Here is a 15358-nt window from a genome sequence, read left to right as displayed (position 1 = left end):
GTGGCAGTGGTACTTTCAAAATTTTTCAGAGCGGCGGTGGTACTTTAAAATTTTTTCGGAGTGAATAAAACATTTATACAATCGAATCATGCTCTTCGTCTTTAACTATTATTATTATTATTATTATTATTATTATTATTATTATTATTATTATTATTATTGTTATTATCATTTGATAGGATTGGCTGGTCATTATTGCCACTTGTCAACAACTCTCAACCAGACTGGACTGTATAAAGATGTTGAAACAATAAAAACTAATAGGTGAGATATTTTGACTGATTTTTATGATCTTACATGAGAGTTTCTCTAGATTTTACTTAAAGTGAATGTGATTTTTAAAAAAATTATTCATTTGTTCTTTTCATTATATATATTTAAAAGATGTTACATTTTTGTATTTAGTTTGCAAGATTTTTCATGTGAACTCCTGTGTTGAAACATATTTTGTTGTATCTAGGGAGGGTTGTTATACCAATAAAAAACACACACACTGGTTCTGTTTCATTTCTTCATTATTATTTGTCAATTGGTTAACTACTCAACCAATTAACTAATTGATTGTTTGGTTAATCATTTAGTCAATCAATCAAACTGCTAGTTTTGTCAGAGATAGACCTGAAATAGAAAGGGCATATCATTGATGAGGTTACAAAAGGTGATAAAAGGACTTTAACAAACCTAGCTATTGGATGGAATGACTGAATGATTAATCAAACAATTAATTAGTTAATTGGTTGAATAGTTAACTGATTAACAAATAAAAAAAAAAGTGAAACAGAACCAGTATGTGTATCTATTAATTGACATAATGACCCTCTTCAGATATAACAAAATTACTAAATATTTAATGTGGAGAAAATTTAATCATAACTGCTAATTTTCATTCAATGTGATTTTAGTTTATCTATTCTTATGTGCTTTCACTTTTCCTTTATACAATTTCTGAAGCAAAATGGGAAGCAAACTGTACTTTATTTGCCTACTTTCTGAGAAGAACTGAGATCTTCTGAGATGATGTACCCCACAAAATATATTTTACTCATATTCTTGGGTGGACTGGTCTGGTATTGCATTTTACCTGTATACTTTCTGAGATGAATTGGGTAGCAGGTCCTATTTTACTTGTTTAATTTCAGGAGTGGCTAGAGATTGTATTTTATTTGTAAACTGGGATAAATTTGTCACACAATTTAATTTTACTTGTATGCATTCTGAGATGAATTGACAATAAATTTTATTTTGAATGTATAATTTATGTGTGTATGGCAAAGTGATAATCTTATTGTATATTACATACTTACCATCTGCCAGAAAACTGTATATTATTTTTATTTATGTACTATTTGTGGTAAAATAAGAAGAAAATTTTATTTTACCAGTATACATTCTATTGTGAAGTAGTTAACAAAATGTATTTTATTTCTGTTCTTTCTGCGGTGAACTGACAAGAAAATTGTAATTAGTATACTAAGGTAAATCAAAACGTGAATTGTATTTCACATATAAACTTTCTAGGGAGATCCAGGTATCTTATTGAACTGTGTCTTACTATGTCTAGTCACTCTTCTAGGTACCCATTATTGTTCTTTGTTCCGCATGTTTTTTTTTTCCATTCTTTGCAGAGCTATTTAGCTTTTATAATGTTGTCTGGTATACTATTCCACAACAATGTTAGCTTACATCTGATTGGATGTAAGCTAACATCCAATCAATTGGATGAATCTTGCTCTCTTCACAGATCTGGGTTGTGGCCCATAACAGCTTGTCTCATAGAAACTATCAGTTGTCTCTGTTATAGATCTGTATTTTCAAAATACATTTTTTTTCCTTGAATGCTAGGACCCATAAGGCCAGTTACCTGGTTTTCAGGGCATATAAGTGACCATGCTTGCAATATTCTCACTGAACAGGGTGCCAGTCTTATACAGGGTTGAAGCATAACAGTTTTGAGGAGAGGATGCAAGTTGATTACATCACCCCCACTACTTGACTGGCACTTTATTTTATTGGCCTCAAAGGAATGAAAGGCAAAGTTGACCTTGACAGTATTTGAACTCAGAATGTAAAGAGTCAGAAGAAATGCTGCTAAGCATTTTGTCCGACATGCTAATAATTCTGCCAGTTCACTGCCTTAAAATATTTATTACCTAGTACTTTTTTAGCCCTACACTGAGCTGAAGGATCTTTCAGCTGCTATTTCTTGCTTCTTCAAAATGTCTTGTGTCTCTGAATGTATCTAGCTATTATGCCGTTCATCACTGCTTTACATAGTTGGTACATTCTCCATTAGGGAAAGACTTAGTATTCATAACTATATGTCCTTCCCATTTCCTGATAAGTATATCTACGACATGCATGTTTTCCTGAGTGGTAGTCAGCCAGTTTTCTGAAGTTAGTATTTCACTTTAATTTCATTTGTTGTTACAGGATTATGGCAAACTTTAGCTTAAGCCTGGATGATTGTAAGGTGAGCTACCTATCAATTTCATTTTGTTTTGCTTTTTAATTTTTTTAAAATATTTTTTTTTTATATGTTTTTCATTTTTAATTCTTTGCTTTTGTAAATAGACTTAATTTTTTACATATATTTTTTTTTTACATGATTTTAAAATCGTTATGTCAAACATTTTTCTGTTTTCTTAAATTCCATTTTTCTATGTTTTGTTATTTTATGTTACATCCTAAAACCAACTTCTTATTTTCCTTTAAAGAAATCATGTTCTAATTTAGATTAATAGGCTAATGCTTCTATAACTCTCAATGCTTCTATAGCTTTTGCCTCTATAACTCTCAAATTATATTTTTTGCTGTGCACTTTATAGTTGACTAACATATAAATAAAAACTGCTTATAATGAAAGTGAGAAGGTAGACTAGAGGGAGAAGACGATTAAAGGGTAGTAATGGGAATAGCTTCAAAGCAAGTGGATATCTTAGTAAAGGATTAGAAGTCCCTAATGCAATTCAGGAGATGAAAATTTTGCTTGAAAGTATAATTTTTCTTTGCTGATGGTTATCCTGTGGGTATTGTAATAATAGGTGACCAGTGTAGGGCTAAATAGCAGCTGAAAGATCCGTCAGCTCAGTGTAGGACTAAATAAAAAAGCACTAGGTAATAAGTTGATGATGGTGGGTAACCTTTCCTAGATTTGATACAATGCTTTTCTCCTGTACATCTACATAACAGTTGCATGATTGATTAGGGTTGTAAAGGATGGGAAAGGTGGTACCAGTCACCTGCTTAGATGTCTAATATACACTGTGATATTACGGCAGTCAGAATAGAAATGGTAATATCTCTGATCTGTTAGCAAACTGAAGCACCAAAAGACTTAGTAAGCATGAAACCAAAAGTTTTGAGGGACTGCAAGAGCTTGCAGGATGTGTAATTTACAGAGATATATTTTGCTTTTTGATGTTATGCTTATTATATTTGTGGTGGGCAAAAACCATCCAGTTTTTAGGGTGAGGGTAATTTTATTCCAGAAAGATATACTACATATAACTGGGAACAAACAGTTCTGTAATATGTCTCTAATTAAAACACTTCCACAAAAGCTCAGCCTCAATACAATTATCTTAGGAAAGTATCATCATTATATGCAATAGTAACACTGTAACTTTTCCATTAGCTAGATTCATATCCTTCCATGAGGTTATGAAAATTACTGTGCACATCATTTAATAATAAAAAACAAAAACATGAAAATTACACTATTTCCTAAGAAGCCTGAGACATTAGATACCATGGACTAGGAATTACTTTTAGAAAAACTGTGTAAAATAAGACTAAATTTTTTTCACAAGTTATCTCCCTCACAGAGGTTTGTGACAAATGCAATGGTATATTTTTTAATTATAAAAGAAATTAAACTTGTGAATCAATATTAGGGTCATAACTATCTTTATATGCACAAGTGATTTATTTAAAATAACAAATATATAATACTGTTTTTACAGATAATACTAGCATATTCTTAGAAACTAGCAACTCTAAAAATGCAGTCATAATGATGAATGTTTAATGATAAACATAAATTATTAAATTTTTCTATTGCCTTGAAAGTCATGTAAAAATCAATTTAAAATATTTCACTCTAAATATTACCATTCTACGTATACCGATAGATTCTTTTAACACTTAACTCTGGATAAAAAAGGTAAGATTATGGTTTTTCCCCTCAAAAAAACAGTATGTTATGTAGTTGAAATTGTAAATACCATACAAATCTATTCTTTTAATTTATATTTTAGCATGAACTTGAAGTAATAGCCAACAATGATGAACAAACATTAGGATTTCTGCTGGAACTGTATGCAAGGTATATGGATTCGGTCAAAGTAAGTGAAATTTTTTACTTACCTGTATGAATGTATGCGTGTCTGAAATTGTAAGCTACTCATATTGACAAAGAAATATATCCTTACTACAAAATATACACTGAAATAGTGCATGTGTATATCTTCTATGTATCTCTCAAGCAATTTTTGAAAAATTACTGGTGATTATTGAGCAAGATATCTCTTGCTTAGTGGACAGATATGGGCATATAGATGTTCAAAGTGTGGATTTTACCCAATCTCTAACATTTTCACTCTGCCTTTTTAAAAATAGTTTTGAACATTTAGAAATAAGAAATTAAAAATCTACAATTTTTTGATAAAAAAATTTCTTTGTAATATATTTTTAAAAAATAGTCCTCCATTGTCTACCAACATGCCAAGGACCAACATGGAGGCAACCTGGGTCAACTTGTCATCTGCATTTTATCCAAGCACCCAAAGGACCCTCAGACAAATACGGGAGTACATCCTCATTAATGAAACATCCCCAGTACTAAATAGGAAATATACACAGTAAATAATCATACCCACAGTTTATATTTATATACAGGTAGAATAGTTAGTGGGCTGTTATGTAGATTGTGTGTGTGTGTGTATACGTATATGTATATGCACATGTATGTCAGCAGATGGATATGAATGTAAACAGATAGACATACAGACAGTTAGATACATAGGTAATATGAACAGCCAAGCACACATACACAAATAAAGATTGAAACACATGACCATATACACACACACACTTTACTTCACACAAGGACACATATGGAGACACACATTCACACACACACACACACAAAACATACAAACATGAACACACAAACACATGAATATGCAGAATACATACGTACAAATGTACAGACATATGTACATATATACATACGCACACACACACACACATACATAGATACATACACACACTTACATGCATGCATACATACATACATACATACATACATACATACATACATACATATGTGTACACACACTGACCCACACACATGCACACAAACAAACAAAAAGAACGCAGCTTGGATGACAGAGTGAACGACTATTGAAAAGGTTGCAAGACACAAGGAGAATTTTAGGAAAAATAAATAAGTAAATGAGTGGAAACTTTATCGGTGAGTGTGTTAAATAATAAGGCACTAAAAGAAAATGACTCTCCCCAAATACAAAAAAAAAAATATTTTATCAAAAACTGATTAATGTAAGTGCTTTTATAACTGAAGTATTTCTTTTATCTTGTTTACCTATTAAATGGAGAAAAGTTAAAAGTTGTAGAATAGTGTATGACGGTAGATATATTAGGAGTCAAAATAGTTGATAGATTTAAAATATTTGTTTGTCTTAAAGATCTTGTGCATATGTATGCATAAATATGTCGTTTGTGGTAATTTGGAAAGCTTAACTAAAAGTAATTATGCAGGAAGAAGAAAAATATTTCAAATCAGCAAATATGGGAGACAACTCTAGAATATTATTATCAAAGGTTGTATGTCACAAGGAAGAATTTCTGAGTAAATTTACAACTCTGGTTGTCTTAAAATTGTTTCAGGAATAATTTATTCCCAAAATAATTCTAATTCGTTACACCAACCAGTATAAATTCTTATACATTTACTCAGTGATTCCCCCGCTCCTTCCTTCATTACGTATATACAAGTTTCTACAGTTTCTGTCAACCAAATTTCACTTACGAGACACAGGTCTTGTAAGTGAGGTTACAGTAGTAGATATTTTCCCAATTAGTCCTCTATTTGACCGTAATATTGACAAATATTACTCATTGCTATAAAAACAGATGAAAAGCAATAAGTAACTTAGACTATGTATCATTGGTTATGATAATAATTTTTGCTTAAGCATGTTTAGGTTTCATTACATCTAATGACTAAGATTTCAACTATCATTTCAACAAAGTCAGAGACACAAATTGTCACCTTTGTTTTTCCCCAGTAAACAACTATACCAGTACAGGCTTGAATACATTAACGTCACATTCCTTATTGGTTAGATATGAATCCAACAACAATTCTTTAATAATCAGTTGAATAGTCAGTAGCAAAATGGCTACAAGTCAAAATGGAACCCATCTGATGATTGACAATGGCTTTATTGTCATGGCTGATGACTTCAATGGTCATATTAGCTAATGTGTTGATGGCTTCCATAATATATTATTGATATGGTATAAGAAATGAGGAGGGTGTAAGGCTCCTGGAGTTCTGTGATGCAACTGATCTGATAATTTGCAACACACACTTTATGAAATGAGTCAACCACTTAATCACCTACCAATCTGGTGAACACACAAATCAGATAGATTACATTCAAACCAGTAAATGACATAGAACATCTACTGTAAATACCAAAACCTTTCCTGATGAAGAACACACTACACAACAAAGATTAGTGGCTAGTGACTTCAAAGTCAGAGACTGTGTAAAAGACAACTGAGACATCATTGATGAGAAGTGTATTCAAAATGTTGAAGGCAAACTTGCCATTGATATGGAACAAAAGAAACTGGCATAGAAGTGCTATTATGAAAGATTGCTGAATGTGGAGATTGCTTGAGGTAAACAGGGATTAACCCATACTGACCTGTCAGAGGGACCAGCAATTCAAGTTGACAGCAGTGTTGAAGATAAAGTGATCAAGGACATGAAGTGAGAGAAAACTGCTGGTCATCAGTGATAGTTGTGTAGAGGTTCAAAATATCCAGGGAGGTAGAGTACACGATTACCACCTAGAGAGATAATCAAGTTATTCAAGGAGTCATACCCAATGACTGATGTAGCAGTATCATTGTAAACTGCTACAAAGGCAAAGGAAATGCCTTAGAGAGAAGCAACTATAGATCAAACAATTGGACCAGAATGTGAAGATCACAAGAATTCATAGCACAATTGATTCATGACAGGTTAGACCTAAATTAGATGCAGTTTGACTTTGTGCCAAGAAGAGATACTACATATCTTCCTAATGAGGCAACTACAGAAGAAGTGCCTGACTATGAGTAAACTGCTATTCCTGACATTTGTTGACTCAAAAGACAGAAACTAAGCATTGATGAATGGTTTGTGGGAATTGTATAGGCCGTGTACAAAGACACAGTAAGTAAAATGAAAGTCATCAATGACTTCAGTGACAAATTTAGCATGAGTCTATCAAGCCTCAGTTCTTAATCCCCTTCCTATTCATCATAGTCCAATAGGCCATCAACGAAAAGTCTAAGACTGTCTATGGAAACTCCTATATGCTGATGATCTGGTTCTCATCTATAGTGTAAATAACAAGGAAATTCCAGTCATGGTAGCAAAAACTAGACTCAGGACATCTTCAAGTAAACTTAACAAAGATGAAGGTTTTAGTGAATAGGAAAGAAGATAGGACTCTAGTACCCTAAGAGAAATGGTCTTGCTCAATATGCAGAGAAGGAGTAAGTATAAACTCCATATTCTGTATCCACAGATGTAGTGGAACAGGCAGACAAGCAGAGAAGATAAACTTCATGTACACTGGTGCAGTACATACTATCAGCACACCAGAAATAAATTCTTTTGAATGCTCAGATGTAAGCTTTTAAGGGCAATGACTGCTCTAAAAATATAAAAATCAAAGAAAGAATGAGTTGGAGAAAGTGCAGAGACCTGCTGCTGTTGTTAGTAACACAGGTCTTTTCTCTCAGAGTGAAGGGTAGATTGTATGATGCTTGTGTTAGAACTGCAGTGCTACATGGTAGTGAGACACAGGCCTTGAATGCAGAGAACATGAGAAAACTAGAAAGAATTAAAGAAAGCATATTCCACAGGATGTGCAATGTAAGTGTGTATAAACAACACAGTATAAATGTGCTGAGAGAAAAAGTGGAGTCTATAAGTTGAATCAGATGTAGTGTGTTAGAAAGAAGATTACATTGTCGTGGACATTAGGATATGTATGTATGAGGACAGTTATATAAAGAAGTACTGTTCATTTAATGTGAATGGAGGTTGTGAAAGAGAGAGACACAAGAACACATGGGACAAAGTAATTAAGGTCTAGGATGACTGGCAATATGTGGCTCTCAAAACCACCCACCTATCTTGGCAAAATTGAGTTACACCCCCTCCCCCATACACTTAGAAGAAATGATGGGATTAAAAAATCCTGGCTGATGTCAATAAAGCACTCAGTATTAAAAGAATTTGGTTATAAATCTTCAACAATCAGATGCCAGTAAATGTAGGTAGAATATACATCCCAGGTAAATCTTCATGCATGAGAGGTAAATCCAACAATTGAATTAACATGTATGTAATATACATATACATGAATGTGTGTGTGTGCTGCAGCACGAAATTTTGTCAGTGAACAGGTTGCGGTCTCAAAGTGACAAAAATATTTTAGCAAATTAAATTCAAATGTTGAAGTGAATCTAACGGTTTTTGTGTGTTTCTTAAATGGCTTATAAACACTTTCCACGCTGCAATTGTTTTTGTTCTAGCACACGATCTCAGATCAGGTCACTTGCTATATATATATATATATATATATATATATATATAGATAGATAGATAGACAGTTAGATACATGCACACACACACACACATATGTACTTTTATTCTTTTATATGTTTCAGCCCTAAGGCTGTGGCCATGCTGGGGCACCACCAGTAAAATATCTATCCCGTTTCTGACAGATATTTTACTGGCGATGCCCCAGCATGGCCACAGCCTTAAGACTGAAACATACAAAAGAATGTGTGTGTGTGTGTGTGAGTGATCACTACAATCATTTCAACAAATCTAGTATTGATCCCTTGTGGATGGGATACTGCACAACTGGTTTAGGTGTTTTTCTTGGTGTAGATGTGTCTCCTCAAGTGATTTCAAGATGTATCCCATTAAAATAAACTTTATTTCACACAACTTATTACTGCATGTCTTCTTCATCTTTATAGATAGAAATGGAAAATTTACAGATACTGCTTCATTCTTATAGAAGATCAATAACAAAGATCAGATACAAAAAGAAATAAATACACGATACAGTGAAAAAAATTATTATATTTAACTGTTAGCAGATATGGATGTGTGTTATATGTATGTATGGGTGTGTGTTATATGTAACCATTAGTAGATATGGATGTGTGTTATATGTGAGCATCCACATATAACACACTCCAGCACACATACACATGCTCAAACAATTTAGTAGGTATTAATAAAGTCGGTGCTGATAACTGGCCAGTGACATGATACCACTTGGTGATGAGTCACACATTCTGTGCTGTGCTCCAATGGGTCTGACTTGCATATCTTTATGGCATTTGTACACTCATAAATATGGACATAGATATCAACATACCCTCATACATACTCACACAGACATATTCACATCATATATTGCTATATATATATATATATATATATATATATATATATATATATATATATATATATATATATATATTCACACACATATTTACACAGTCCTGCATATATACATATATGTACACATAGTCATGTTAACATACATTTATAGGCACATCTTCATAGGTTTATACACTCACATGTGCACTTAAGCACATTTCTGTACATAGATACTTCCATGTCTATATAAGTGTATACAGATAGGCACATAGATGTATATAATTGTGTGTGGATATGCAACCATGTATGTACAGATAGATGAATTGGATACACAGACACAAGAATGTTATGTATAAGAAGAGGTGGCAAGTACAATTACACAATATAATAATGAAACATCAAAATGACATAAGTCAGCATCACATCAAGAATTCCATGTACATAGTGTAGTTTCTGATTATATATGCTATTTAGGCATGTTGGTTGTATTTGTGATCCATAATAACATGCATACGCAGTCTACAATGACTTGTAGAGTAGATGGGTGTTTTTTGAATGAATGGCTAATCAAATTTGTGCCTGTCAATATGTATCGCTATCCGAGAGATGAAAATGCAATAAACCTATTAGTGACTACACGAGATATCCTAACCCTGGCATTGATGCTTTCTACAATAATAGCACATCTGAATGTGGGGTGTAACCAACCCACTTATGAGTAACTTTCATTCATTGGACAATGAACTTGGCTTGTGAAGACCTATTGAGGCAAATGCAAACAAATCAAAATCGCTGACATGGCCGATGACAGTACTGCCTGATTGGCACTCATGCCAGTGGAATGTTAAAAGCATATCCGAGCATGATCATTGCCAGGGCCACGGATTGGCTCCCGTGCCGGTGACATGTGAAAAACACCATTCGAGTGTGATCATTGTCAGCATTGCTTTACTAGCACATGTACTGGTGGCATGTGAAAAACAACAGTCAAGCATGGTTGTTGCCAGTGCTGCTGGACTGGCTCCCATGCAGGTAGCACGTAAAAAACACCTTTTGAGCATGGTTGTTGCTAGAACCACCTGACTAGCCCTTATGCCAGTGGTACGTAAAAGCACCCACTACACTCTCAGAGTGGTTTGCGTTAGGAAAGGCATCCACCTGTAGAAACTTTGCCAGATCAGATTGAGCCTGGTGCAGCCTTCTGGATCACCAGTCCTCAGTCAAATCGTCCAACCTATGCCAGCATGGAAAGCAGACGTAAAACGATGATGATGATGATAAAATAAAGGTGACCTGAATGGTAATGATAATAATAAAATAACAACAATAAGAAAGATATTAAAGTGATAATAAAACAATAAAAATAAAACTGAAGATGACATTTATAAAATGAGTAGCTGAAGTATGTCAATGGGGTGAAAATAGAAATAAACTTACAAATGAGTGTATTTTCCTTCATTATGTCTCCATTTTTATTGCTAAGCTGTTTTTTTTTTTTAACTCAAGACATTTACTATAGACTATTCATTATCTTTGTTTTGTGACTGTTTTGCTTCAAATGATCCTGTCTGCCTGTTCATCTGTTCATTTATAAGAATACCAGGATGGTTTTCATATATTGTAGAACACTAGGATAGCTTTCAAGGTGTGTATGGAAGCTATGAGTATGATATGTTGCAAGTAGGTCATTGTGATGCTAATGACCAATTTGCAACACTAACTTTAGGAAACTATCTCGCTACCTGATCACCCACTCATCTGGTTAACACGAAAGCGAGATAGACTTCATTCTCATCACAAAACGGGACAGATAGTTGGTTATGAATGGTAAGTCTTTCTCTGGTGAAAGATGGACTAACTAACATCGGTTAGTGATTGTTTGACAGAACCAGAAGTTCAAGACTATTTGAAGAAGAGAAATATGGAAACTTAAAGAGCCTTTGAATCATCAGAAATTTAGGGAATTACTACTTGAAGCATTTGATGAGAAGGAAAGGGTGATAGAGATTAATAGAGGGATTCTGTAAGTTTCTATAGGTCAACCTGCTGAAGACCTTAGACCAGATATGTAGTTGATGCAAGGCCTTGTTTCTAACACCACTCACTTTACAGAGTGTACTGGGTGTTTTGTTTTTTATAGCACCAACACGAATGAGGTCACCAAGTAACTTGCAAGACATGACTCCTTCACAGAATGGGGCAAGAGGTGCAGTATTAAGGTAGATGGCTTTGTGTTTGTTATTGATAGAAGGACAGGATCAGATGTCATGTTGTAGATGAGATACATGGTGACCTCAACAGGAAAGGGAGGAAGAATGGTTTGTAGAGGTGTCAGGGCATATTCTCAAAGTACAAGAAGGTTAATAAAGTGTTTTTCCACTAATAACATATCATTATCATAGATTGGATGAATCCTCAGAGGTAGAACATCTATCTCCTGTATTATTTCATCAAGCCTTATTATTAAAATTGGAGCTGGTTGGGCTTATATTATCTACTTATAGGCTGCCCCATTCTACTTGAATTTCCTCATCTTGTGATCTTTGTTGTGTCCAACTCCTCACTCACCACATTAATCACTACACTCAATCTTGCCTTCTAGAACAACAACCTTCTGGAACTTCATACCTGCTCATATCTTTACTCCAGGTGTTGATTTGCATAGGTTAAAGAAGAACATAATAGCATCATCTCACCAACCTATGAAGGCTTGTGAAGGCTATGAGCATTGTTCCTTCTTTCAAATGCAGCAAGTAAAAATAAAATTCCATTCCATGTTTCTAAGTTACAGTATGATGAGCTGGAAATACTCTTGGGATCTTCCAATCAGCACAGAGTTTTCTTTAAAACTTTACATGTCTGATAACAAGTAAATCTTAAACCTGGATATCTTAATGTTTTGTAACTTCAATCTGATTTCTAGCTGTTTTAATATATTTTAGCTTTGATAATATTGGAGATGAATTCCTTTTAAATTAGTTAAAATTAGTTAATTCATTTTCAAAGTAATTTTTTTTATTTCTTTCTATGCACACATGCACACAATAATTACCCTTCATAAGTTCAAAATGACCCCAATTCATGTTAAAATAACTTTCTTTTTCATCTGGTTCAGAGAGATCTAAAAAAGTTGTCACCTCTACTCTTGATCTAACTAAACTAAGCTTTCAAACAGAAATGTCTTTGTTAAGTTGTTTTATCTACATGTTCCTACATTTTGTTGGTTTTGTAGGAGATGTTATTCCGGCGTACATGTCTCCTTGTTGATTTTGAAAATGCTAATCGATTGTTGGAAAAGGCAAAACCCCCCAAAAAACAACAAGTAAGTTTCTTGATTTCTGTTTTCTATAAGAATCAAAAAAGAGCTAACAAAATTAAAGACAACTGGCATGAAGCCAATTTACTTGTGTTCTCAAACATTGGTAGATATTTTTTAAAAATGACAAAGAGAATAGTACCACGTCATTTACAAATTCCAGCTGACTGATCCTACACTTGCAGGTCTCAATACCACTTATAACCCAGCTGTGCATAAAATTCTGTTCATAAAGATTATGAATAGGAGAGGTAACAGTATGCACCCCTAATAGGATGCAACACCTACATTGAATGGCTTTGACTTAGCACCATTTATCCAAACATAAATATTAGGGTATTCCTATAGGGACTTCAAAGCAACAAGAAGCTATCCATTGATCCCATATTCCTGCAGAACCTACCACAGCAAGTCCAATAGAATATGGTCGTATGTCTTTCTGAAGTCTATGAAGCAAGCATACACCTCTTGACCATACTCCCACAGTTTCTCAAAAACCTACCACAGTAAATATTTGGGTGGGCTGTACTGCATCCAGGGTGCAAACCACACTGTTCTTCAACCAGCTTAGACTCAATAACATCCCTTCATCTCTTCACCAAACATCCAGCATAGACTTTACTGGGGAGGCTTAACAAGAAGATTCCTCTATAATTGTTCTCCTCTTTGTAAATTGGGATTATCATTCCCAATTGTCAATGCCTTTTCAGAGATCCAGGCAATCTGTGCTATATGAGTCAGCCAGCTGGAGTATCACTGGAGAATACTAATTGGAGTAACGTTACTCAATAAAGTGTATAGCTCAAAGATCACAAAAGTAATCCAGATAGAGCTACTGCTTCTCCAAATTGAAAAGTCACAGCTCCAATACAATGAACATTGGTAAGAATGTCTTAGGAAAGAATTGCTGGACAAGTTTTACAGGCAAAACCAACCAGCAGGAGACCTAGAGGTAAACCATGAATGAGATGGTTGGATAACATCATTGAGTTTGGTTGATCTTGCTTGATTAGCCGGATCAACTGGAGACTGTTGCTTCTGACAGGACCCTACGAAGGTGTGCTTGAGGATTCTGCACCCACGACTCTCCCATGAATAAGTGGGTGAAACAGATGAGATGAGACATAGAAGAAAAATAATTACCTTAGAAGAATAGCTTCATTAATAGTAAATTATGAAACATGGGATCTCAATAATTCCTAATGAAATACCTGGAGTAAGGCAAGTATTCTTTAAAATGAAAAGTATTCATGGAAACGTGATGTTTGACATGATGGAGTTCTTTATAAATAACACTTCTGACTTAGTGTCTTTAAATATTATCAGATTGTCTAAATCCTGTTGAAGGGATCCTTGACAACATATGATAATTGTTAATTATGGTTTAAATATTAGATTTAAAACAAAAGATGGAATACATGGTATGTAATCTATGAAGTTAATAATGATTGACAGGAGGGCAATAATTTGAAGCTACTATTGTTAATAAATTAGAAATTGGCCAGTAAACACTATCAGATATATAGTATGGTTTACAAGAGACTAGGGAATCTTCACCTCTTCATATACTACTGACAGTATCTGCCTTGTCATATAAAATATTTAATGTGTCATATATTGTGCTGGAGCTTTTTACACAAAAAATAAAGCCTAAAATGTCTGGAAAACTCACCTATCATCAAAATCTGTGACAATTATCCAGAAATACATCATTTAGATTGCAAAAGATGATGTCATACATTGTACAATTCAAGGTCTTCTATCTTCCAGATTGTAGTCAGTCCTTTCATCCTCTGTCAAAAGAATTTCCACCAACTTTGCAGAACATTCTTTCTCTCTACTTCACAAGACAGTTTTGTGAGCAGTAGGCCTGCAGAGAAAGCCTTCAGCTTCATTACCAACTTTGCACATGTTTAGCAAATCTCTTCTACATTTAAAACCTTCCACCTGTCCAGATTCACCATATTACAAATATACATGCCACAGATTAAAGTATTTGATATTAGTCCAAACCAGCAAGGCCACTTGTCCCTTCCATTACCCTCAAACAGGGCTAACCTTACTCTTATCACTCTTCAGTCTCTCCTTCTCTACATAAACTATCCTGACCTTTGGAAACACACAACAGTTTGTTCTATCCCTAAAAATGACAAATCCTCTGAGCCAGTCAACTATTATGTGATTGCACTTATTTTAAAAATTTCTAAGATGATAGAGACAGCCATTAACAATGACATCCTTCTACACCTTAATCCTCCCTCCCCACTGCTCTCTCTAATTCTAACAGTATTATGGTTTCCAGAAAAGCAGATCCACTAATGATCTACTTTTTT

General features: G+C 34.1%; 1 protein-coding gene across 1 annotated transcript in view; it reads left to right on the top strand.

Moving 5' to 3' along the window:
- The window catches only part of LOC106867788 (sorting nexin-5), a 110755-nt gene that overhangs the window by 80746 nt on the left and 14651 nt on the right, over positions 1–15358 (top strand). Inside the window, exons 9-12 of the mRNA XM_014912780.2 lie at positions 180–264; positions 2431–2470; positions 4257–4343; positions 12942–13031. Of these exons, the coding sequence (XP_014768266.1) occupies positions 180–264; positions 2431–2470; positions 4257–4343; positions 12942–13031 (302 nt within the window). The remainder of the gene's footprint in view (positions 1–179; positions 265–2430; positions 2471–4256; positions 4344–12941; positions 13032–15358) is intronic.

The sequence above is a fragment of the Octopus bimaculoides genome, chromosome 16 (assembly GCF_001194135.2).
Source record: "Octopus bimaculoides isolate UCB-OBI-ISO-001 chromosome 16, ASM119413v2, whole genome shotgun sequence".
NCBI lineage: Eukaryota > Metazoa > Mollusca > Cephalopoda > Octopoda > Octopodidae > Octopus > Octopus bimaculoides.
The sequence above is the reverse complement of the archived record's forward strand: the minus strand, read 5'-3'. Positions and strand labels throughout refer to the sequence as shown.